The sequence below is a fragment of the Heterodontus francisci genome, chromosome 12 (genome assembly GCF_036365525.1).
Source record: "Heterodontus francisci isolate sHetFra1 chromosome 12, sHetFra1.hap1, whole genome shotgun sequence".
Classification (NCBI taxonomy): domain Eukaryota; kingdom Metazoa; phylum Chordata; class Chondrichthyes; order Heterodontiformes; family Heterodontidae; genus Heterodontus; species Heterodontus francisci.
Window position 1 is genome coordinate 106,036,397 of NC_090382.1, and position 26,012 is coordinate 106,062,408.

At 44.6% G+C, this 26,012-nt stretch overlaps 1 protein-coding gene across 1 annotated transcript in view; it reads left to right on the forward strand.

Annotated features, from left to right (window-relative positions):
• Window positions 1–26,012, forward strand: part of canx (calnexin) — a 67,452-nt gene that overhangs the window by 35,750 nt on the left and 5,690 nt on the right. The window contains exons 8-13 of the mRNA XM_068044024.1: window positions 1,292–1,481; window positions 3,646–3,759; window positions 4,103–4,259; window positions 13,810–14,025; window positions 17,399–17,518; window positions 20,986–21,115. Of these exons, the coding sequence (XP_067900125.1) occupies window positions 1,292–1,481; window positions 3,646–3,759; window positions 4,103–4,259; window positions 13,810–14,025; window positions 17,399–17,518; window positions 20,986–21,115 (927 nt within the window). The remainder of the gene's footprint in view (window positions 1–1,291; window positions 1,482–3,645; window positions 3,760–4,102; window positions 4,260–13,809; window positions 14,026–17,398; window positions 17,519–20,985; window positions 21,116–26,012) is intronic.

Below are 26,012 nucleotides of genomic sequence, written 5' to 3' on the forward strand. Positions count from 1 at the left end.
GAGGGCACAGATTTAAGGTAATTGGCAAAAGAACCAGGGGTGACATAGGGAAAAGCTTTTCACGCGCTAAGTGAATTGGATTTGGAATGTATTGCCTGATAGGGTGGTAGATACAGATTCAATATTGGCCTTCAAAAGGGAATTTAATAAATAATTGGGGAAAAAAATTGCAGTAGTATGGGAGGTGGGACTTAAAGTTCAGCTCAGGTCTGCAAATGAAACCCGATCTGAGCCCGCCCCTGCCAGAGTCCTTTCATTTTTCTCCCGTGCCCGACCAGACCATCAGTTACCCTACCTTCCGTTTTTCACTTTGTTGCTTATCTGTACAAGCTTAAAATAACTGTAACAAGACCACCCTTCAAGTCCAAAAAGTATATTAACATTGGAGCCACTTAACAGAGGTGGTGATAGAGCGTATCCGACCTGGCCCGGCCGGACCCGGAAGTGCAAACTGACCCGAACCCGACACATGCCGGGTCCTGTCTGGTTCGGGTCGGCTGGCCGGCCTTTAGTGAGACTAACTGGATTACTCTTGCAGTCAGCACAGACTTGATGCTCTGAATGACCACCCTTTCTGTGCTGTATTGTTGAGTTTTGGACAAAAAATATTGCACCCAAGGTTTTCCAGCGTTCAGCACTCTAAAAGTCAGGCAGGCCGAAGTTGAAATGTTTGCAATGTATGGTTGGCATATTATTACTGAGAGTCCATGATCTCTACCCATTCATGTGACAGATTTAGATGGAGAGGGTGTTTCAACAGTTTGCTTGATCTTCTCTTTTTTCAGAATATTAGCTGAATTGTAGTGGGGGAAAAAAACATAATACATTAACAAGTTGCATTTATAAAGCATGTTTATCAAAAAACTTCCCAAAGCACCTGCAGGGCCCTTATTGGACAAAACTGAACACCGAGCCACACAGGCATGTTGGGACAGGCGACCAAAAGCTTGGTCAAAGAGGAAGGTTTTAAGGAGCATCTTGAAGGCGGAGGGGGTGAAGAGGTTTAGGGCTAAGGCCACTAGTGGTGGAAGGATTAAAGTCAGCGATGCACAAGCGGTCAGAATTGGAAGGGCATAGAGATCTTGGAGGGTTCTAGGGTTGGAGCAGATTGCGGAAATGGGTGGGACGTGCAAAGCCTTGGAAGGATCTGAAAACACAGCCACAATGAAATGATGGGCTGATCTGGACAATGCTGGCTGTTACTGCTTTACCAGAGATGTGGAGTTGTAAATGGGAAAATCAAACGCAATTAAGCATCCACTCAATTTTTTTTTTCTCTTTCCCTTTGTAGTGCTCAACCCTGACAACTCATTTCAAGTCCTGATTGACCAAACTCTTGTCAACAGTGGCAACCTTCTGGAAGACATGACTCCTCCTGTTAATCCTCCGAAAGAGATTGAAGATCCAGATGACCAGAAACCAGAAGACTGGGATGAGAGACCAAAAATTTCTGACCCTGATGCAGTCAAACCTGAAGACTGGTGAGTAACAGTCAATCGGGGACTTCAGATTGTATTTCCCCCAACTAAATATTGGGAAGATCGAACACATTGGGCTGCATTTTGAAAGCCTGCCACTGCAGTAGGCAGCGGGCAAATAAAATGGTGACCTGAACACACTGGGCACACATCGCAGAGCCGCTGCGATTCCCAACATGGCAGCTCATTAACATGGCCGAGGCTGCCACCCCCCTGATGACCTGGAGGGTGCGAACAACCTGTCCCCGGCAATGGTGCCCAGTAGCCATTTATAAAGGGCTTACAGCCCTAAATGACCAGTGAATGTAAAGGTAATTAAAATGAATGGAAAAAAAATCTTTCAATGCCTATCCTTCAGTGAAGTTCCCTTGAGCACCTTTCCTGTCAGCTGCAGAGATTGATAAATAACTTTTTTTTTTCTTTTGGAATCATTCTTGTTGCCCTCTGCACTCTCTCATCCTCTTTGTAAAATGGTACAAAGTTAATGTGTTTCATTCCCTTTTATGAAATTGAGAAGTAATCTATTGTGGCTGATTCTTAATTTCACATAATTGGCTGGTGGTACAATAGGTGCACAGATTTTTTCAGTTTAATTCTATTTTAATTTAAAAGGTGTATTATTCTCTGGGCTTGGATAATGTTTATAAATGAGCTGAACTGTTGCTTGTGTAGTATTATCACTTCTGCTAAGCTCTAGCGTTGAGTTTCCCTTCTAGTTTTCTTGTTTAAGATTTGCTGGGCTGATTAGTTACCCAGTAAGTTCTGATGACATCAAAAGCATAAATAGTTTATGCAGTCATCAGAACCCTGGTGTTGTTTAGTCTTCTAGAATATATATACATGTCTTTTTTTTTTAATTAGCTGTGGTCTGTCTAGGAAAGCCATACTTCTTGTGCCTCTCAAAGAATAATCATATTAGTCCCATTTGCCCTTTCACCCCCTTCCCCATGGCCATGCAGTTTTAAGTACTTTACTTTGAAAGTTACTGTCGAATCTGTTTCCAACAATTATTGCATTACAGATCACAACTCAATGTTTTTTTAAAATTCTCATTTCACCCCGGGTTGTTTTGCGAATTATCTTAAGTTTGGATTTTTTGTTGCGTTTTGCTGTTGCATTTATGAACACAATTGTTGAGATGACTGAGAGGTCATTCAGTAGAAACTGGTTATAAATGATAAATTTGATTTCATGTGTTCAATATGTCTGGGTAGAATTGAAGTGTGTGGCACATATGGAAAAGGTAATCGGAAATGGATGGAATAAAATTCATAATGACTACTGCGCTGTATCTCCTCAATTGTTAGTATGTTAACTGGCTCGGTGGATAGCACTCTTGCCTCTGACTCAGAAGGTTGTATGTTCGAGCCCCACTCCAGAGACCTGAGCAAGAGTAAGTAATCCAGGCTGCCATTTCAGAGCAGTGAGGTGCCTTTAGGTGATGCATTAAGTCGAGGCCTTATCTGCCCTTACGGGTGACTATGTCTAGACAGCATCGTGTTGCTGTTTGCGGAGCTTTGTTGTGCAAAAATTGGCTGTTTCCTACATGACCACAGTGTCTACGCTTTAAAAATATTTCATTGGCTGTAAGGTGCTTTGCGATATCTTGACATTGTGCGCAATGTCTTTTTTTTAGAAATAGTTATGCAAAGTTGCAACACTGCAAAATATTTAAAGTACATCATTGTTCATATTGATGGTGAAACACTTGCATGACCTGCTCCCTTAGCCCCATACGTCCTCACTGTTGACATTTGAGACCATTGCACCATTTTAACACATTCATTCTTTCATTCTTCCTTTCCCTGGGCCTCTAAGTCTGTGGAAATGTTCCCTTCCCTCCACCCTGTGGACCTCCTCACTTCCCTCAGTCTCCCTTCCAAACTGTGGAACTCCTCATGCACAGTCTGTCTTCTCTCTAAAACTCTGGAATTCCTCCCCTTCTTCCTACATTCTACAAGCTTTTAAAACAAGAGCTTGGAATTGAGAAGTGAACACTTGATTAATCTTCCTTTCTTGCAGACCATCTCCCCAATGGCTCATGAACTTGATGGTATCTGGGCATTGCCCCATCACTAGTGTTCCTCAGGGGTATGAGGGGAGCAACACCACTCCTATGCCACTTGAACTTGTCTGTTAACAGTTTCTAATGTATTCCCATTTGCAGGGATGAAGATGCCCCTGCTAAGATTCTTGATGAAACTGCAGTCAAGCCTGAAGGTTGGCTTGATGATGAGCTTGAATATATTCCTGACCCTGATGCAGAAAAACCCGAGGACTGGTAGGTTCAGCTCTCTTCCAAAACATGAGTACTGTATCCATAGCTCATCCAGCGAAAAAGTCTTTGCTGGTTTGTGTGCCTCTTGCGGGTAAGCGGTTTGTGTGCATATGGATGGGATTGTTTGGAGGAGGGGGTGGTAGGTGTCTGTTTTTGGGGGGAGGTATATTTGTTTATGCAGGCAGGTGTGTTGGGGAGTGTCTGAGACTGTGTATCGTGGGGCAGTAATTTGGCCTGCAACTGTCTTCTTGAAACTGCTATTCTAAAATGGCCAACATAATGTTTTGGTTGTGAATTCCAGTGAAGCTATTGCTGTTAATGACACTTTTCTTGTCTCTGCCTCTAGGGATGAGGAAATGGATGGTGAGTGGGAGGCTCCTCAAGTAGCGAATCCTAAGTGTGAAACTGCTCCTGGATGTGGGCCTTGGAAAGTGCCGATGATTGATAACCCAGATTACAAGGGGAAATGGAAGGCTGCAACGATTGACAACCCCAACTACCAGGTAATTTTGTCAAAGTGGGCAAAGTTCCTTTTGGGGGTTTGGGGGTGGGGGGTGGGGGGGAGAGGTTTCATTGACCACAGCATTATTTGTTTTCTTTCTTGCACTTGGTATGATTTAGGTTTCCTTGTCTTTCTGTGGTCCAGCAATGCTTCTTCCCATTGGGTCCAATTTCCATCCCTGAGCCATATATTCTTGCTCTCACTGAGCTTGGAATTTCAGGAAAAAAGCTGCCTAGCATTTTATTTCTGGAAGATTTCCAACATTTGTGGTTTTATAAGGAGCCCTCAAGCATGCTATGTCATTCAACAAGATGTTGGCTGATCTTCTACCTCAACTCCGCTTAATCTTCCTGTCCCTTGATTTCCCTTAGTGCCCAAAATATTGTCAATCTCTGTCTTGAATATACCCAATGACTGAGCATCCACAACTGCCTGGGGTGGAGAATTCCAAAGATTCGGAATCCTCAGTGAAGAAATGTCTCCTCCTCCTCTCATCTCCATCCTTAATGAATCCCTCTCTCTCCTGGCACCCCCCCCCACCCCCCCCCCCCCCCCAACTCCTTTTCCCTGATATTATGACCTCTAATTCAAGACACTCTAGCCAGAGGAAATGATCTCTCAGCACCTACCCAGTCAGGCCCTTCATCCTGACGTTCATATACCACCATGGTAGCTATGGAATTTAAATTGTTAAATAAATAACTCTGGAATGAAAAACTAATCACTAACGACCATGAAACTACCAGAGTGTTTATAAAAACCCATCTGGTTCACTGATGTACTTTCAGAGGAGGGAATCTGCTATCCTATGTGGCTTGGCCAATATGTGACTCCAGACTCTCCAACATGGTTGACTCTTAAGTAAAAACAGGAAGTGCTGGAAATACTCAGCAGGTCAGGCAGCATCTGTGGAGAGAGGAGCAGAGTTAACATTTCAGGTCTGTGGCCTTTCATCAGAACTGAGGGTTGACTCTTAACTGCCCTCTGAAATGGCCCAGCAAGACACTCCGTTCTGTCAATACCTATGAAAAGTATAATACAGCACTGTGGAAGTATCTTAAACCATGTGGAGTGCAGCAGTTTAAGAAGCTCATGACAGCAAGAGATATGGGGATCGCACGGAAAAGCGGTGGGTGTTGGGGTAGATGATCAGCCATGATCTAATTAAATGGTGGAGCAAGCTTGATGGGCTGAATGGCCTACTCCTGCTCCTGAAGTCAGTTTGCTGCCACCTTTCAAGGGCACCTAGAGATGGGCAATAAATGCTGGCCTTGCTAGTGACTCCCACATTTAGAGTGAATTAAAATTTTAAAAATGGCTAAGCTGTGAAGCAAATATCCACTTGGGTCAGTGGCAGCACTCTGAACCAGAAAGTCATAGGTTGAAGTCCCACTCTAGAGACCTGCGGATATAATCTAGGCTGTTGCTTTGGTGCAGGACTGAGGGAGTGCAACTTTGTCAGAGGTTTTTTTTTTGGGATCAGACATTCAGTTTCTACTTGATGGGGTGGATGCAAAAGAACCCATGTCTGTGTTTGAAGAGAAGAGTTTGCCTGGTGTCACCATTTATTCCTCTCCCAACACCACCCAAACAGACTATTTGGCCATTTATCTAATTGGTGGGACCTTGTTGTGTGCAGATTGGCTGCTGCGTTTGCTGACCCAATGGTGCCTACGCTACAAATAAATCATTGGTAACCAATAAGAGGGGAAAACATACTTGACCTCGTCCTCACCAATCTGCCTGTCACAGATGCATCTGTCCATGACAGTATTGGTAGGAGTGCACAGTCCTTGAGACAAAGTCCCGTCTTCACATTGAAGATACCCTCCATCGTGTTGTGTGGCACGACCACTGTGCTAAATGGGATAGATTTCAAACAGATTTAGCAATGCAAGACTGGGCACCCATGAGGTTCTGTGGCCTTTCAGCAGCAGAATTGTATTCAACCACAATCTGTAACCTCATGGCCTGGCATATACCCCACTCTACCATTACCATCAAGCTGGGGGATCAACCCTGCTTCAATGAAGAGTGCAGGAGGGCATGCTAGGAGCAGCACCAGGCATACCTCAAAATGAGGTGTCAGCCTGGTGAACAGCCTAGGACTACTTGCATGCCAAACAGCGTAAGCAGCATGCGATAGACAGAGCTAAGCGATCGCGCAATCAACAGATCAGATCTAAGCTCTGCAGTCCTGCTACATGCAGTTGTGAATGGTGGTGGACTATTAAACAACTGACCGAAGGACGAGGCTCCACAAAAATCCCCATCCTCAATGATAGGGAAGCCCAGCACGTCAGTGCACCAGATAGGCTGAAGCATTTGCAACAATGAAGTGCCGAGTGGATCATCCATCTCTGCCTCCTCCTGAAGTTCCCAGCATCACAGATGCCAGTCTTCAGCCAATTCGATTCACTCCACCTGATATCAAGAAACGACTGAAGGCAGTGGATACTGCAAAGGCTATGAGCCCTGCCAATATTCCAGCAATCGTACTGAAGACTTGTGCTCCAGAACTTGCTGCACCCCTAGCCAAGCTGTTCCAGTACAGCTACAGCACTGGCATCAACCCAGCAATGTAGAAAATTGCCCATGTATGTCCTGTACACAAAAAGCAGGACAAGAACAACCCGGCTAATTACCGCCCCATTAGTCTACTCTCAATCATCAGTAAAGTGATGGAAGGTGTCATTAACTGGGCTATCAAGTGGCATTTGCATAGCAATAGCTGCTCTGTGATGCTTAGTTTGTATTCCGCCAGGGCCAATCAGGTCCTGACCTCATTACAGCCTTGGTTCAAACATGGACAAAAGAGCTGAACTCAAGAGGTGAGGAGAGAGTAACTGCCCTTGACATCGAGGTAGCATTTGACTGAACATGGCATCAAGGAACCCTAGCAAAACTGGAGTCAGTGGGAATCTGTGAAAACTCTCTGCTGGTTGGAGTCATATCTAGCACAAAGCAAGATGGTTGTGGTTGTTGGAGGTCAATCATCTCAGCTCCAGGATGTCACTGCAGGAGTTCCTCAGGGTAGTGTCCTCGGCCCAACCTCCTTCAGCTGCTTCATCAATGACCTTCCTTCAATCATAAGGTCAGAAGTGGGGATTTTTGCACAATGTTCAGCGCCATTTGCGACGACTCAGATACTGAAGCAATCCATGTAGAAATACAGCAAGACCTGGACAATTTCCAGGCTTGGGCTGATGTGTGGCAAGTAATATTCATGCCACACAAGTGCCAGACAATGGCTATCTTGAACAAGAGAGAATCTAACCATCTCCCCTTGACGTTCAATGGCATTCCGATTGCTGAATTCCCCCACTATCAACATCCTAGGGGCTACCATTGACCGGAAATTGAACTGGAATAGCTATGTAAATACCATGGCTATAAGAGCAGGTCAGAGGCTGGGAATTTTGCAATGAGTAACTTTCCTCCTGCCTCCCGAATGTCTGTCCTGTATCTACAAGGCACAAGTCAGGTGTGTGATGGAATGCTGTCCACTTGCCTGTATGAGTGCAGATCCAACAACACTCAAGAAGCTAGACACCATCCAGGACAAAGCAGCCTGCACGATTGGCACCCCATCCAGTCCAAAGCAGCCTGCGGCCAGGTAGTTCCAGGATTTTGACCCAGTGACCGTGAAGGAACAGTGATATAGTTCTAAGTCAGGATGGGTGTCACTTGGAGGGGAACTTGCAGGTGGTGTTCCCATGCATCAGCTGCCCTTGTCCTTTTAAATGGTAGAGCTTGTGGGTTTGGAAGATGCTGTCTGAGGTGTCTTGGTGCATTGCTGCAGTGCATCTTGTAGATAGTACACACTGCTGCCACTGTGCGTTGGTGGAGGGAGTGAATGTTGGTAGATGGAGTGCCATTCCCTCTACTTCTCTCTGCTCGTTTGCGATGCTTCTAAAACCTACCTGTTTGCCCAAGCGGTTCGTCTTCTGTCCTAATATCACCTTAGAGAGTCAGAGTTGTACAGCACGGAAGTAGGCCCTTCGGCCCATCGTGTCTGTGCCGGCCATCAAGCACCTAACTCTTCTAATCCCATTTTCCAGCACTTGGCTCGTAGCCTTGCATGCTATGGCGTTTCAAATGCTCATCTAAATACTTCTTAAATGTTGTGAGGGTTCCTGCCTCTCCCACCTCTTCAGGCAGTGCGTTCCAGATTCCAACCACCCTCTGGGTAAAAAAATTTTTCCTCAAATCCCATCTAAGCCTCCTGCCCCTTACCTTAAATCTATGCCCCCTGGTTATTAATCCCTCCGCTAAGGGAAAAAACTTCTTCCTATCTAACCTATCAATGCCCCTCATAATTTTGTATACCTCAATCATGTCCCCCCTCAGCTTTCTCTGCTCTAAGGAAAACAACCCTGAAATGCTAAGCCCAGGCAACATCCTGGTGAATCTTCTCTGCACCCTCTCCAGTGCGATCACATCCTTCCTATAGTGTGGTGCCCAGAACTGTACACCGTACTCCAGCTGTGGTCTAACTAGTGTTGTATACAGCTCCATCATAACCTCCTTGCATATTCTATGCCTCGGCTAATAAAGGCAAGAATCCTATATGCCTTCCTAACCACCTTATCTACCTGTGCTGCTGCCTTCAGTGATCTATGGACAAGTGCACCAAGATCCCTCTGACCACCTGTACTTCCTAGGGTCCTACCATCCATTGTATATTCCCTTGCCTTGTTAGTCCTCCCAAAATGCATCACCTCACACTTCTCAGAATTAAATTCCATGTGCCAATGCTCCGCCCATCTTACCAGCCCATCTATATTGTCCTGTAATCTAAGGCTTTCCTCCTCACTATTTACAACACCGCTAATTTTCGTGTCATCTGCGAACTTACTGATCATACCTCCTATATTCACGTCTAAATCATTAATGTACACTAGAAACAACAAGGGTCCCAACACCGATCCCTGTGGTACACCACTGGTCATAGGCTTCCACTCGCAAAATCAACCCTCGACCATCACCCTCCGTCTCCTGCCACTAAGCCAATTTTGGATCCATTTGTGCAGGCCCTTCCAAATTCATGGCTGAGAAAAATGTTTTGCAGACTCTGAAATCTTGGGTTCTCTGTGAAATCAGCCATTTTGCGAACTCTGCGTTATCGGCCTGCTCGGGTTAGCAGAAAAAAAACAATCCAAGCCCGACACAACCACATCCGACCCGGCCCGAGTCCTTCCATTTTTTTCCCTGCGCCCGTTCCGACCATCGGTTAACTTGCCTTCCGTTTTTCACTGTTGCTGATCTGCACAAGCTTAAAATAACTTAACAAAACCACCTTTCTAGTGCAAACGTTAAATTAACATTGAAGCCACTTGCCTGTGATAGTGCGTACCTGACCTGAACCCGACACGTGCCGTCGGGTCCCGTCAGGGTCGGGTAACAGGCTTTTAGTTTGTGTGTTTTATTCATTGAGTTGAGGCTCACCTTGCTGATTGGTACGTGAGGGACGGCTTCCGGTGCAGTTTTGTGAGAAGCCGTCTCCAGTGGTAGCAGACAAGTGAGCATGCTAGAACGAGCAAATCAAAAACGGCCACAACCATTACTGCAGCACGTGTAGTGAAAGAATTTCTGTCGACGGTGGTATACCTTTTGATGTATAAGCTGCAGTGTTTCGTTGGATCACACGGTGGGCAACAGTTTCGCGCCACTTAGAGTCTGAAAGCCATTGCAGCAGAAAGAGAGCATCCGACAGTGTACTGCTGCAAAACTAACACGCAAAAAAAAAAATTTCATCTCCTTTTAAGAAGTCAATTTGAGAGTTCAGAAAATAGTTTGTTACAGTGGAACTTGTGGATGCTTTTGCAAGTGCCAACATACCCCATTGGATAAATTTGATCGCCCAAAGCTGCAGGTATTCATTCAACGTAATGTGCAGAATGGTGGTTGCTTGCCAAGCGCAAATAAACTATGATGAGACTACCTACCGAAGGTTTTTGCTTCCACGTTGAGGAGATGAAGTCTCCGATTAACGCATGTGAGTCCTTTGCAATTATTTGTAATGAGTCCACCAATCAGCAAAACAACTATGTACTACATGTTTTGCTTTTTTTATGTCTGGTAAGGCTGATGTAGTACAGACAGGAGCTAACAACCGTGCTCATAGACTGCGTCCACTTAGCTGTTAATTATACCACAGTTTCCCAAGCGATAATCAAAACCTTTTCAAAATACAGTGCATATTTCAACGTGTTTGCTTTCATTAGTGACAATGCAACTTGCATGATAAAATCTTCCAAGTCTGTGCTCCAAGGTATAATACCTAAAGCTGTCCATATTGCACATACATAATTTATCTTGGCAGTGAGCTGTGGAAAAGTGAGTTTGGTAAGTCGACAAACTGCTCAGCTACATTAATAAAAAATCTTCAAACACTGCCCTAGCTGCAAGCTTCAAAACCTGCAGCGCATTGCAAATGTGGCTGAAATTGGGGAACAAAACATTGCCCTTGCTCCAGAGCCAGTTGGAACTCTTGGTTTCAGGCAGTACAGTATCATAAAAGCAAAATACTGCGGATGCTGGAAATCTGAAACAAAAACAAGAAATGCTGGAATCACTCAGCAGGTCTGGCAGCATCTGTGAAAAGCGAAGCAGAGTTAACGTTTCGGGTCAGTGACCCTTCTTCGGAACTGACAAATATTAGAAAAGTCACAGGTTATAAGCAAGTGAGGTGGGGGTGGGGCAAGAGATAACAAAGGAGAAGGTGCAGATTGGACCAGGCCACATAGCTGACCAAAAGGTCACGGAGCAAAGGCAAACAATATGTTCATGGTGTGTTGAAAGACAAAGCATTAGTACAGATTAGGTGTGAATACACTGAATATTGAACAGCAGCAAGTGCAAACCTGAAAAAAACAGTGGGTAAGCAAACTGAACAAACTAAGATGAAATGAAATAAATGCAAAAAAAGATTGTAAAAAATGTAAAAAAGAATGTTTAAAAAAAAAAGGAAGAAAAAATAACCAAAAATGAAAGTAAAGTGGGGGGCTGTCATGCTCTGAAATTATTGAACTCAATGTTCAGTCCGGCAGGCTGTAGTGTGCCTAATCGGTAGATGAGATGCTGTTCCTCGAGCTTGCGTTGATGTTCACTGGAACACTGCAGCAATCCCAGGACAGAGATGTGAGCATGAGAGCAGGGGGGAGTGTTGAAATGGCAAGCAACCGGAAGCTCAGGGTCCTGCTTGCGGACTGAGCGGAGATGTTCCGCAAAGCGGTCACCCAGTCTGCGCTTGGTCTCCCCAATGTAGAGGAGACCACACTGTGAGCAGCGAATACAGTATACTACATTGAAAGAAGTACAAGTAAATCGCTGCTTCACCTGAAAGGAGTGTTTGGGGCCTTGGATAGTGAGGAGAGAGGAGGTAAATGGGCAGTATCATTGGGACAGTATCATACAGCTCACCTGAAATACTGCTCAGACTTGGTCTCAGAAGAGCTCACCCTGACACTGAAAACCGGTTTTAACAGACATTGTAGCCCTTCTAAACAATGCTCAGCTTAATGAGGTTCAGTTTGTTGCCAAGAATATGACACGACTGATGGATTTAATCACTTGGTTTGAATCTTGACACTTCACAATCCACAAAGCTGACAAAGTAATGGATGTACTGTTCTGGGCCGAAGCACAGTCAAACAAACAATATTCTGATGACGCTGAATTAAATAACTGCGCTCAATGGGTGTTTTCTTTCATGGCAAAGAAGCTCAAACAATATTATTGCTACATAGAGGAGTCAAGCGGTGAAGAAAAAGTGGCTGAAGTTTCAACAACCTTCTGTGGTGTTCCTGAAAGCTCTGCGTATCTTTGACCCTGCACAAATACACTTGTTGATGGTGAATTTAAGCTCATTGACACAATTCCTGCCTCTGACCAGAACTGGAGGCTGGAAATTCCTGTTTATAAAAAAGCATTGCAGAAGAAGCAGATTGTACTTTGCAGTTTTGGAACTCTGGAATGCAGAATCCCCCACCTTGCAAGGCTAGCACGGCGCTATCTGGCAATTCCAACAAGCTCTGTGGCTGCAGAGAGAACTGTGTCTAAACACGGACAGTGTTCACAGCACTCAGACAGAGAATGAAGAGTGAGTGAGTTGCAGGTTGCTCCAAGCTCACATTCTTTACTCACTAAAGTCAGTGGTTGAATGTGACCTGTTTATAGTCAGCTTTTTACAATAATTTGAATATACAATAAATGCCAGTTGAAGCCAGAAACCTCCCTTTTTTAAATGGACCATTTACGTGGTATGTTGTGACATTGAATCTTACGATTTAAATGCATGAAATTCACGATTCTTAAAATTCTGTGACCGTGCAATTGTTAAATTTGACCGTGAATTTGATAGGGTCCTACCTATGTGGTTGGGTGTCAAATTTGTGCTAAAATGTGTGAAGTACTTTGATATTATGCAGCAACTTACCTTTTATATATGCTATTTTTTTTTTTCCTTTTAAGTTCCTGGACCAGCGCTGTTTAATTTGATTGAAGCTTTTCGAGATATCAAAAAAGCATTTGTTTGGCCAAACCTCTTTGCAGCAGTCGAGGAGCCTGTAAATTACCTTTTCTTAACTAATGGACTGTCTATTTATTCAGAACAAGTTGGGTTCAACCCAGTTTTATACTCCCCTGCAATCAGAGGAGGGTCAGCCTCTGAAGCCCTGACTTGGGGTTACTGTTTCCATGCATCCTCATATGATGTAAGCTGTGTAGGTTATCCAATTCACTAGGTCTTCATAAAAGCAGGACTGCAAATGAAATCTAGATCTACAAATATTGGCAAGTGAAACAAATCATAGAATCTTGCAGCACAGAAGGAGGCCATTCAACCCATAATGCCTCTGCTGTCTCTGAAAGAGCCATCCAATTAACCCCCCTGCTCTTTCCCCACAGCCCTACAATTTTTTCCTTTACAAGTATTTTATTCAATGTCCTTTTGAAAGCTACTCTATTAAATCTGCTACCAGCAACCTTTCAGAAAGTGCATTCTTAGTCACAACTCGTTGCCTTAAAAAAAAATCTCCCTCCTGGTTCTTCTATCAATTACCTTTAAATTTGTGTCCCTCTGGTTAATGATCCTCATCACTGGCAACAGTTTCTCCCTATCTGCTATTATCGTTCATGATTTTAAACATCTCTATTCAAACTCTCCTTAATCCTCTCTGCTCTGAGTGGAACAATCCCAGCTTCTCCACTCTCTCCATTACTGGAATCCCTCATCCCTGGAACCATGCCCTGCAAATCAACATTTATAAAATCAATTAGGAAGGAACAGAGGGAGTGGGACTAATTGGATAGCTCTTTCAGAGAGCTAGCACAGGTACAGTGCATTGAATGGCCTCCTGTACTGCATAATGCTATGAATGGTGGCTCGTTTGCCTTTTGGCTAGTGGTAAGAAAAAGTGAGCTACACTAGTTTTGAATTCTAAATGCAATATCTTGCTAGCTTATTTTAATGATGGGATCTCCCAATCTTTATCCATCACACTGGTAATTTCGTGAAGAATTTAACTTGGTCAACTTTCTGATTTTAGGGTGTCTGGAAACCAAGGAAGATTTCCAATCCAGACTACTTTGAGGATCTGCACCCATTCAGGATGACTCCCATCACTGCTATTGGATTGGAGCTGTGGTCAATGACATCTGATATCATGTTTGACAACTTTATAGTTTCCTCTGACAAAGCAGTGGTTGACCAGTGGGCAAGTGATGGCTGGGGTCTGAAGCGAGCAGCTGAGGGGACTGCTGAGGTAAGGACACAATCTGAATGCTTTAAAAAAAAATAAAAAAAAATAAAATCTCATTGTTCCTAAGCCGAGGAAGCAGGGAGGCCATTAAGACCCTTGAACCTGTTCTGCCATTCAGTGAGGTCATGGCTGACATGTGATCTAACTCCATATACCTGCTTTTTCCCCATATCCCTTAGATGTCTGTTAAAGAAAACAGTGATATTAATCTCCGTTTTAAAATTAACACTTGTCCCAGCACTAACTGCTGTTTGTGCAAGAGAGTTACAAACCATGACAACCCTTTTGCATGTCAAAGTGTTTACTAATTTCACTCCTGAAAGACCTGTGTCTCCTGACAACGCAGCCAGGCGCCGACAATATCGTTGCAGTCCAAACTGCGCACATGCGGGGAAAGCATTTATCCTTGCACATGTGCAAACTGCACCCAAGCTTTGCCACCTAGCCAGTACTAATGCCAGACCTGCTGAGTATTTCCAGCATTTCTTGTTTTTATTTCAGATTTCCAGCATCTGCAGTATTTTGCTTTTATGCCAGTACTAATGCGTGTTTGTGTGCGAATATGTCATCACACGAAGGGACATCCGTTTTCAAAGCTGTCTCAATCGCTGCTTCTCTTCCCCCAACTTCCTCCCATAGTCGTCGTCTCAATCACCGTTTCTCTTCCACGCTCCTTCCTGCTGTTCTCTCTAGCCTACTCGCTGTTCCATTTTGCTGCTCACGACTGGCTGCCTCTCCATTTTGTTGTTCGCTTCCTGCCTCACCGCTAGCATTTTGCTCGCTCCTGCTCTTTCCTCAACGCCCACCTGCCCCCAAAACTGCTGCTTTTCCGAGCGGTAGGGCAGGGAGCGAGCGGCAGGAGGGAATGGCAACCAGTTGGGCATGGGAGGGAGTGGGGAACAGTGTGGTAATTGAGGCAGCGATCGCAGGACGAAGCAGAGGACCAACGCGGTGATCGGGTACTACTGGGGGGAGGTGAGGGGGAGGGGGCGATCACCCCATTACGGGGTGAGGGGGTTTGGGTTCAATTTTGTTTTGTCAAATTGAGCTGCGCCATCTTTACTACTGGCAGCTGCCCCTGACATCACAGACTGTGACGTTTCTGTCCTTGAGGCTGCATTTGTGCCTGTGCCAGTACTGCCCCACCTAGTGGTTGCATTGTCAGCAAATACAGCCAATTTTTAAACTAGGACCCCCGAGTCCGAGACTTCCCAACCAGCAGAAAAACTTTCTATTTACCCTATCTGTTCCCCTTAATAGCTTTAAACATCAATCAAATCATACCTTTAACCTTTTTAAATTCCAGGGAATATAACCCTAGTTTGTGTAATCTCTCCCAGTAAATTAACCCTTGGCATCCAGTTAATCATTCCAGTAAATCTACATTGCACCACCTCCAAGGCCAATATATCCTTTCTTGAAGGGATAGGTGCTGAGGGGCAATTTCTCCTGTTTCAAGAGTCTAGAACTAGGGTTTATAGGATAAAAGGCTACCTGTTTAGGATTGTAATAGGCTGCACAAACATCCCCATCCTCAGTGGAAAAACAAGGCTGAAGCATTTGCAACCATATTCAGCCAGAGGTGCCAAATAGATGATCCATCTCTCTCATCCTGAGGTCCCAAGCATCACAGATGCCGGTCTTCTGCCAATTCAGTTCACTCCAAGTGGTATCAAGAAACGGCTGAAGGCACTGGGTACTGCAAAAGCTATGGTCCCGAACAACATCCTGGCAATAGTACTGAAGACCTGTGCTCCAGAACTTGCCGCGCCCCTAGCCATGCTGTTCCAGTACAGCTACAACACTGGCATCTACCCTACAAAATTGCCCAGGTACGTCCTGTCCAAAGAAAGCAGGACAAATCTAACCAGCCAATTACTGCCCCGTCAGTCTACGCTCCTATTGTCAGTAAAGTGACGGAACGTGTTAGCGATGGTCCTATCAAGCAGCACTTGCACAGCAACAAGCTGCTCACCAGTATTCAGTTTGAGTTCCACCAGGGCTGGTCAGTTCCAGACCTCATTACAACCTTGCTCCAAACATGGGCAAAAGAGCTCCATTCAAGACGTGTCATGACAGTGAGTCCATTTGACATCAAGGCAGCATTTAACAGAATGTGGTATCCAGGAGGCATCACCAAATTGAAGTCAATGGAATTGGCGGGGGAAACCTCCGTTAGTTGAAGTCATATCTAGCACAAAGGAAGATAGTTGAGGTTGTTGGAGGCCAAACATCTAAACCCCAGGACATTACTGCAGGAGTTCCTCAGGCCCAACCATCTTCAGCTGCTTCATCAATGACCTTCCCCTCTATGATAAAGTCAAAAGTGGGGATGTTCGCTGCTGATTGCACAATGTTCAGTTCCTCAGATACTGAAGCAGTCAGTGTCCCACATGCAGCAAGACCTAGCCAACATTCAGGCTTGGGCTAATGAGCGGCAAGTAATATTCACAAGTGCCAAGCAATGATCATCTCCCAACAAGACAGAATCTAACCCTTTAACATTCAACAGCGTTACAATTGTTGAATCCCCCACCACCATCATCCATTGACTAGAAACTTAACTGGACCAGCCATAAAAATACTGTGGCTACAAGAGCAGGTCAGAGGCTAGGAATTCTGCAGCAAGTAACTCCCCTCCTGACTCCCCATTGCCTGTCCACCATCTACAAGGCACGGGTCAGGAGTGTCATGGAGTACTTTCCACTTGCCTGGATGAGTGCAGCTCCAACAACACAAGGATGCGTGACACCATCCAGGACAAAGCAGCCCACTTGACTGGCAACCGATCCACCTCCTTAAACATTCACTCCCTCCACTACGAGCATACAGCAGCAACAGTGTGTACCACATACAGGGCACTGCAGCAACATGCTAAGCTGCCTTCAACAGCACCTTCCAAACCTGTGACCTTCCTAATAGCACTGTGTTGTACCTCTAACAGACAAACTGCAGTGGTTCAAGAAGGTGGCTCACAATCACCTTCTCAAGGGAAACTAAGGATTGGCAACAAATGCTGGCCTAGCCAGCTTATCCTATGCAAGAAAAGAAAATGCGGAGAAATCTCTTCTGTCATAGGGTTGTGAACCCTTGGAATTCTCGACCCCATAGGATGCTTAATTCCCCCCCCCCCCCCCCCCCACACCACCCCTCTCCTTTCCTCCTCCTCTCTCTTTCTCTCCCTCTCTTTCACCCCCCCCCCCAACACCACAAAAGGTGTTGTAAAAACCTGCTTTAATAACTCAAGGTCATCTGGCGGGGTTTTAAAACCCAAATAATGTTCTCGCAATGGTATAGTGAGGCAACAGTGAGCAGGTTACTATATCCAATTTGAATTGTCTGAGACCAGCTTTTAACAAGTGCATTTGGTTTGCAGTCAGGAGTAGTTGGGCAGCTGATGTCAGCGGCTGAGGAACGCCCATGGCTCTGGATTGTGTATATCCTCATCATCGCCTTGCCTGTCTTCCTGGTTATCGTGTTCTGCTGTACAGGAAAGGTAGGAACGTTTTCCCTAAACTGGGTTGCTGGTTGATTTTGGGTGCAGTGTTTTCAGACTCATTTAAATCAATTGCTTCGGAACTATCTCCTTTGATAGGTGTGCTGTTGGGCTTGCTGCCTGGGAAGCATTCCATGATTATGGGCTGCCTTTTATACCTTGTCCCAGGCTATCCCATATGTCAGCCAAGGTGGTGAACATTCACATCGTTCAACAGGTTGGGGAAGGGTGAGGGAATCGGCCAGCATCTGCTGCTTTCTGATTCCTGTCGTAACAGTTCATAAGTGTGGATGTGGGGTAAAACGGGATTAGGCTTGACTATTGGGATAGTAAGGGGAGCTGATAGAAATTATGTACCCCATCTCTGCTGGTTGGAGTGTCTCGTGCTAGGGATGTGGCCTGAAAGTTAGAACAAGGCCTTTTAGAAGTGAAGTTGGCAAACACTTCATTGTTTGCACAGTGGTGCAGTGGTTAGCACCGCAGCCTCACAGCTGCAGGGACCCTGGTTCGATTCCGGGTACTGCCTGTGTGGAGTTTGCAAGTTCTCCCTGTGTCTGCGTGGGTTTTCTCCGGGTGCTCCGGTTTCCTCCCACAAGCCAAAAGACTTGCAGGTTGATAGGTAAATTGGCCATTATAAATTGTCACCAGTACAGGTAGGTGGTAGGGAAATATAGGGACAGGTGGGGATGTTTGTTGGGAATATGGGATTAGTGGAGGATTAGTATAAATGGGTGGTTGATGTTCGGCACAGACTCGGTGGGCCGAAGGGCCTGTTTCAGTGCTGTATCTCTAATCTAATCTAAGATTAGGAATTCTGTTCTACAAAGTGCAGTTGATGCTAGGTCAGTTGTTAATTTTAAATCTGAATGATGAATTTTTTGTTAACCAGATGTTGAGGATTTAGGCAAAAGTGGGTATGTGGATCAGCTGTTATCTCTCAGTGGTGAAACAGGGCTGAAATGGCCTCCTCATCCTGTTGAATAGCCTTCCAGCACTTACCACCTTGGTCAGTATGTGCATTTGGACAGCGTATCAGAAAAGCTGTCCATGATCGTGGAATATTGCCCCCAGCAAAAGCCTTTAGGAGTAGGGGCAGCAAGACGAATTGAGGAGTTGCAGCTGTAATACAAACACTGGTCAGATCAGCTATTCCATGGTCTTGTCTCCATTTGTGAAGAATGAAGGCAGCACATGTTGGAAGTTTAAGCATGGCGTGAAATTTAAGCATGTGACTGTTGCAAGGAACCTGAAGAAAATCAATGCTGCTTAGCATTCGACTTCACTACTCAGTCATGAGCCTTGATGGTTCCCATCTCCTGGGTGTGAGGTCCATGTAGTCCCAGTTGTGGTCCATCAAATTCACACATTTGCAGATTGGCTGCGCGTTAGTTTTTATTCCTGTGATATTAGCTCAATTTTGTATTTTAACTACTATGCAAAGATACCCCCAACCTCCTTTACTGCAAACAGTCTTAAACCCCTCGCTTCTGTCTCCTCCACCAATAAGTGCCAGGAACTCATGCACTTCAAAGACCATCCAATTAGTCACTTCCCTTCTTCCACTAGCCCACCAAGCCAAACCTCTGCCTAAAATTTCCCCCTTGCCCTAGCCTTGAACTTTCATCTTTAGTTTCTCTCCACTCATGCCCTTTCTGAAATCATTTTATCCATGAGCCCCATCTCCAAGTCCCTACGCTAGCTGATAGTATTAACAGCTCTCTTTCTTCAGATGGTGTCCCTCTCTTCTTTTAAATCTGCCATCATTGCCCCCTCCTCAAAAAAAAAAAAAAAAAATTCAACCCTGGACCCTATAGTCCTTGCAAAATACTGCCCCATCTCCAATCTCCCTTCCCTCTCCAGTCCTTGAACATGTCATCTCCCAAATCTATGCCCATCTTTCCCGGAACTTCATGTTTGAACCCCTCCAAACTGGTTTCTGTCCCTGCCGCAGTACTGAAACAGTTCTTCCTGTAGTCACAAATGACATCCTGTATGACTGTGGCAAAGATAAATTATTTCTCCTCATCCTCTGGACCTGTCTGCAGCCTTTGACATGGTTGACCAGACTTTACTCCTCCAATGCCTCTCCACTGTTGTCCAGCTGGGTGGAATTGCTGTCACTTGGTTCCAATTATTTATCCGGTCTTCACCAGAGAATTGCCTGCAATTGCTTCTTTTCCCATTCCCACACCAGGAGCACTCCCCACCCCCCTCACAATCATCTATCCTTGGCCCCCTCCTAATTCTCATCTACATGCTGCCCTGAGCAACATCATTCGAAAGCATTATTAGTTTTCACGTGCACGCTGATGACACCCAGCTCTACCTCACCAGCACATCTCTCGACTCCTTCACTGCTAGATTATCAGACTCCTTGTCTGACATTCGATACTGGATGAGTAGAAATTTCCTGCAATTAAATATTGGAAGATTGAAGCCATTGTTTTCAGTCCCTGCTGCAAACTCCGTTCCCTAGCTACTGACTCCATCTGGCAGCTATCTGAGACTGGACCAGACTGTTTGCAACCTTTGGTGTCATATTTGATCCCGATATGAGCTTCCGACCACGCAGTTGTGCCATCACTAAGATTGTCTGTCTATTTCCACCTCTGTTGAAACCTTCATTCATGCCTTTGTAACCTCTAGACTTGACCATTCCAATGCTCTTCTGCCTGGCCTCCCACATTCTACTCTCTGTAAACCCAAGGTTATCCAAACCTTTGCTGCCCGTGTCCTTATACACACCAAATCAATTCACCTATCACCCCTGTGCTTGCTGACCTAGGTTGGCCCCCGGTTAAACAACGCCTTGATTTAAAAAAAAAAAAATTCTCATACTTATTTTCAAATCCCTCCATGGCCTCGTCCTTCCCTACCTCTGATCATCTCTGGCCCCACAACCCTCAGATATCTCTGCATTCATTCAACTGTGACCTGTTGCACATCCCTGATTTTAATTGCTCCACCATTGGCGGCTGTGCCATCAGCTGCCTGAGCTGTAAGCAATTCTCTTCCTAAACCACTCTCTCCTTTTAAGACGCTAGTTTAAAAACCTGCCTCTTTGGCCAAGCATTTTCTTACCTGTCCTAATATCTCCTTATGTGACTCGGTGTCAATTTCTGTTTGATCACTCCTGTGAAGTGCTCTGGGATCTTTTCCTTTGTTAAAGGTGTTTAAGAAATTCAGGTTGTTGTATCTGGTGTAGTTTGGCTGTCCTTCTCGGCACCCTTCCAGTGCCAGGTTGGTTTACAATGGGTGAACCATTGTAATAATTATTCCTGGGACCTGCCTCCTAACCCTGTAGCTGGGTATGGTTCTGGACTGTCTTAATCTTGAAGTGATCTGTGACTACACCTTGTGGCTGAAGATTTGTAACGTACCAGATGGAGGTTTGAATGATTTGGCATAAAACCTAGTGGAATGTTATCAATAAACTGAGTTATTGAAAAGGGTTAATTGTTTTCTAGAAAGATCCTGCTGCTGAGTACAAGAAGACTGATGCCCCACAGCCTGATGTGAAGGAGGAAGAGGGGGAGGAGGAGGAAGAGCAAAAGGAGGAAGAGGAGACAAAAAAGGAGACAGAAGAGGAAAAGATAAGTGAGTAATTGCTGAGCCACTTTTTGAAGAAGAGCAGGGGAGCTCTCTGCTGGTGTCCTAGGGCAAATATTTATCCCTCAATCAAAGTCACTTTTGTATTTTTTTTAAAAAAGAGATTATCTGGTCATTATCACATTGCTGTCTGTGGGAGCTTGCTGTGTGCAAATTGTCTACTGCGCTTCCTACATCACGACCGTGATTATACTTGAAAAAGTACCTCATTGTCTGTAAAGTGCTTTTGGGATATCGTGAAAGTCACGATATAGTGTTGCCGGAATCTGGAACATTCCATCTGAAAAGGTGATGGAAGCTGATTCCATAAATATGTGACAAAAAGCGGCGACTAAGTATGACTAATCTATCAAGAGACAACTCTGGTATAAAGGACCGAATGGCTGCCTTCTCTGCTGTCATTTTTCCATTGTTTTGGAATTCCTTTTTTGTCTTCACTAGTGAGTGGCTTATAAATTATTTTGCAATTGAGAAAGTTAGGCATTCTGCTTTGGTCAGTACATCCACCATCATTCTATGTCCTGTTGATTAGATGCTGCTGTTTCTAGTCACATTCTGAAGACTCTCGTCAACTGTGGCAGTGATGGATGTAATCTTTTGGGAGAATTGTGTTTTTGCTGCTTGTACTCTATCAAATGCTGCTTCCCTTTGCTAAATATCAATATTGAAAATAAGACCCAGGTGCCTGCGAGGCACAGACAGGTTCTTCAATCTGTAATTTAGTGAGGTTGCAGAAGCCATGTACTTAAAATTATGCCTGGTTAAAACATGAGAGGTAAACAATGATCTGTCAACTGATTCACTGTCCAGAATACTGCAATGTGTCTTTCACAAGCTTACCTCTATTGAGAGGGTTTTTGGTCTAGAATATAGGCTGCAGACTCTCTTTGGAAGAAGATGCAACCCAGGCAAAGTTGAAAAGGGGTAAGTCAGACACTAGAGGGGTTTAAAGTTGATAAAGAGGAAGTCTTAGATAGGCTGTCTGTACTTAAAGTGAATAAAGCACCAGGACCAGATGAGATGCATCAAAGGATGCTGAGGGAAATGTGGGCGGAAATCACAGAGGCACTGACCATAATTTTTCAGTCTTCCTTAGATTCGGGGGTGGTGCCAGAGAACTGGAGAATTGCAAATATTACACCCTTGTTCAAAAAAAGGGTGTAAAGATAAGCCCAGCAACTACAGGCTAGTCAGTTTAACTTCAGTGGTGGGAAAACTTCTAGAAAAAATAATTCGGGACAAAATCAATAGTCATGTGGAAAAATGCAAGTTTATTAAGGAAAGCCAGCATGGATTTCTTATGGGAAAATCATGTTACCTAACTTGCTGGAGCATTTTGAGGAGGTAATAGAGAGGGTTGATGAGGGCAATGCTGTTGATGTGGTGTACATGGACTTTCAAAAGGTGTTTGATACAGTGCCACACAACAGACTTATGAGCAATCTTGTAGTTCATGGAATAAAAGGGACAGTAGCAATGTGGATATGAAATTGGCTGAGTGACAGGAAACAAAGAGTAGTGGTTAATGGATGCTTTTCAGGCTGGAGGAAGGTTTGTAGTGGAGATCCCCAGGGATCAGTGTTGGGACCCTTGCTTTTCCTGATGTGTTAATGACCTAGACCTTGGTGTACAGGGCACAATTTCAAAGTTTGCAGATGAAATGAAACTTGGAAGTATTGTGAACTGTGAGGAGGATAGTGTAGAACTTCAAAAGGACATAGACAAGTTAGTGGAATGGGCAAGACAGGTGGTAGATGAAGTTCAATGCAGAGAAATGTGAGGTGATTCATTTTGGTAGGAAGAACATGGAGAGACAATATAGAATAAAGGGTACAATTCTAAAGGGGGTGCAGGAGCAGAGGGACCTTGGTGTATATATGCATAAGTCATTGAGGGTGTCAGAAAAGGTTGAGAGAGCAGTTAAAGCATACAGTATCCTGTGCTTTATTAATTGGGGTATAGCGTACAACAGCAAGGAAATTATGTTGAACTTGTATAAGACGCTAGTTTGGCCTCAGCTGGAGTACTGCGTCCAGTTCTGGGCAACGCACTTGAGGAAAGATGTGAAAGCATTGCAGAGAGTACAGGAAAGATTTGAGAGAATGGTTCCAGGGATGAGGAATTTCAGTGTTTTCCTTAGAGAAAAGAAGTCTGAGAGGTGATTTGATAGAGATATTCAAAATCATGAGGTCTGGACAGAGTAGATAGAGAAACTGTTCCCACTCGTGAAAGGATCGAGAATGAGAGGGCACAGTTTTAAAGTATTTGGTAAGAGAAGTAAAAGTGACATGAGGAAAAACTTTTTCACGCAGCAAGTGGTTAAGGTCTGGAATGCGCTGCCTGAGAACGTGGTGGAGGTAGGTTCAATTGAAACATTCAAAAGGGAATTAGACATTTATATGAAAAGGAAGAATGTGCAGGGTTAAGGGGAGAAGGCAAGGGAATGGAACTGAGGGAAATGGCTCATTTTGGAGAGCCAGTATGGACATGATGGGCTGAATGGCCTCCTGCACAGTAACAATTCTGTGTTTCATGTTCTGGAAGACTGCGTTTGCTGACGATGCAACCACTAGGTGGTGCAGTACTTGCACAAGTGCAAATGTAGCCTCGTGCAATAAAATGTCACTGACTGCAATGTTTTAGGCAGCTGCTAGGATTGAAGATGGCACTTCTCAATTTATCACAAAAACAAAATAAATTCAATTGCTGCGATCCTACTCTGCCCCCAACAATATCCCACTTCTGTTCCCCGTGCTATCTCCCGTGCTCTTTGCTTGCTCCCAGCCTCACCTCAGCCACGCACACCCCGCTTCAACCAGAACCGCCCCCCCCCCCCCGCACCTGTCCGCCAATTGCTCCCCCTCGCTGCTTCATGCCCATCAGCCGCTTGCTTCGCTCATTGCTTCAAACCGCCCCCACCTCCCCGCCACCACTCCTGCTCCCCACAAGTCAAGTGAGAGAGAATGGCAAGATAGGGATAGGCAGAGGATTGGAAGTAGACTGCGAGTGAGAGACTGGGGGAAAGGAGGAAGTTGGGTTCCCGCCGGGTGGTTCCCGTACGCGATGAGGTTTACGTGTGATGACGTTTCCGTGCGCATGCTTGAATTAGTCTGGCAAGAATGTAGACTGCGCACGCACAGCACCATACTGACAGCAAGGGACCATTCTGCGCAGCTGGAAGTGCTCTGATGATGTCGGGGCACCAGATGCATTGTCAGCAGTCATTTTGTTTCTGGAATTGACAGTCTCCAACCAAGGAGTCACATTGCCCAATTACAGCATTTTATCATTTGAAGGCTTACAGTCCAAAACCTTAATAATAATATGTGCTGCAGGAGAAAATTCAGTGTTTGTGAACTGATCTGCTGCTTGTTGCTTCTGTGCAATTATCTGGTAAATAGATTAATTTTTTTTGTCCTGATTGAGGTCTTTCACATTATGAAGAAATTTGATTGATTAGAGATGGTTCTACTTGTGGGGTGTCAAAACTAGGGGCCTTAAATATGAGAGTCACTCATTAAATCGAATACAGAATTTGGTAGAAAATTCTTTTCCCCAAAGAGTAGTGAGAATGTGGAACTTGCTAACACAGTGTGGTTGAGGGGAATCGCAGAGATGCAATTAGAGAAGCTAGATGAGTACATGAGGGAGAAAGGTATAGAAGAATATGCTGATGGGGTGAGATGAAGTAGGATGGGAGGAGGCTTGTGTGGAGTACGAACACTGGCATGGATCAGTTGGACTGAATGGACTGTTTCTGTGCTGTAGAGTCTATGTAATGCTTCCCACCTTTCAGAATATACATGAGAATATGGTGGGCATCTCATCTTATCCAGTACAGTATACCACTATAGTATACAGTAATGGGAAAATAGTTCCATGGCACACAAACCCATTAATTGCAAACACAAGAGTATGGGTTGTAGTTCATCATAAAAGTGAGTCTGCTTTTGGAAATAGCCTCCCAAGTAAAAGCCCAAGCCATAATGGTGGGAAATTCTTTCTTTTAGCATCCCTGGGCTAAGAGGGGATAATTTGACCAGGATTTTACACTGCTACTGGGAGCCAGTTTGTGTTGAGAAGTTGGGATTAGGATCCAATGTCATGACCCAGCCCATGAAGTAACATCCAGTAGTATTGTTTAGGAAATTAAATGTGATTGCACGGGTACAATCCCTACTCATACAATCATAAGCTAGTGTGACTTATTACCTTTGTGGGGAAAATACTATGCAATAAAAACAGAAAATGTTGGAAATACTCAGCAGATCAGGTAGCATCTGTGGAGAGAGTAAAAGAGTTAACATTTCTGGTGGATAACCTTTCATCAAAACTGGAAAGTTGAGATGGAACAGATTTTAAGCAAGTACGGGGGAATGGAAAAGAGAGAAAATGGAAGGCAGAAAAGATTAAATGGTGGATGACATCATTTGAGGCAAAGCAGATGGTAATGGAACAAGTAAACAAAAAATGGGTCTGGAGAAGGTGTAAATGCTAACAGAACCATCAACAGCACCTCGGCACCTTTTTATTCTTTTATGGGTTATGGGTGTCTCTGTCTAGGCCAACAATATTCATTTGTTCCCCATCCCTAATTGCCCTTGACAACTTAGTGTCTTGCTGGGCCATTTCAGAGGGCAGGTAAGAGTCAATCACGTTGCTGTGTGTCTGCAGTCACACCTAGGCCAAACCAGGTAAGGATGGCAGATTTCCTTCCCTAAGGAACATTAGTGAACCAGATGAGTTTTTAACAACAATCTATAGTTTCATGGCACCATTACTGAGAATAGCTTTCAATTCGAGATTTTTTTATTTAATTGAATTTAATTTCCACCATCCGCTGTTGGAAGAAACTGGAGCAGTGGTTATGACCTGAATGAAGGCT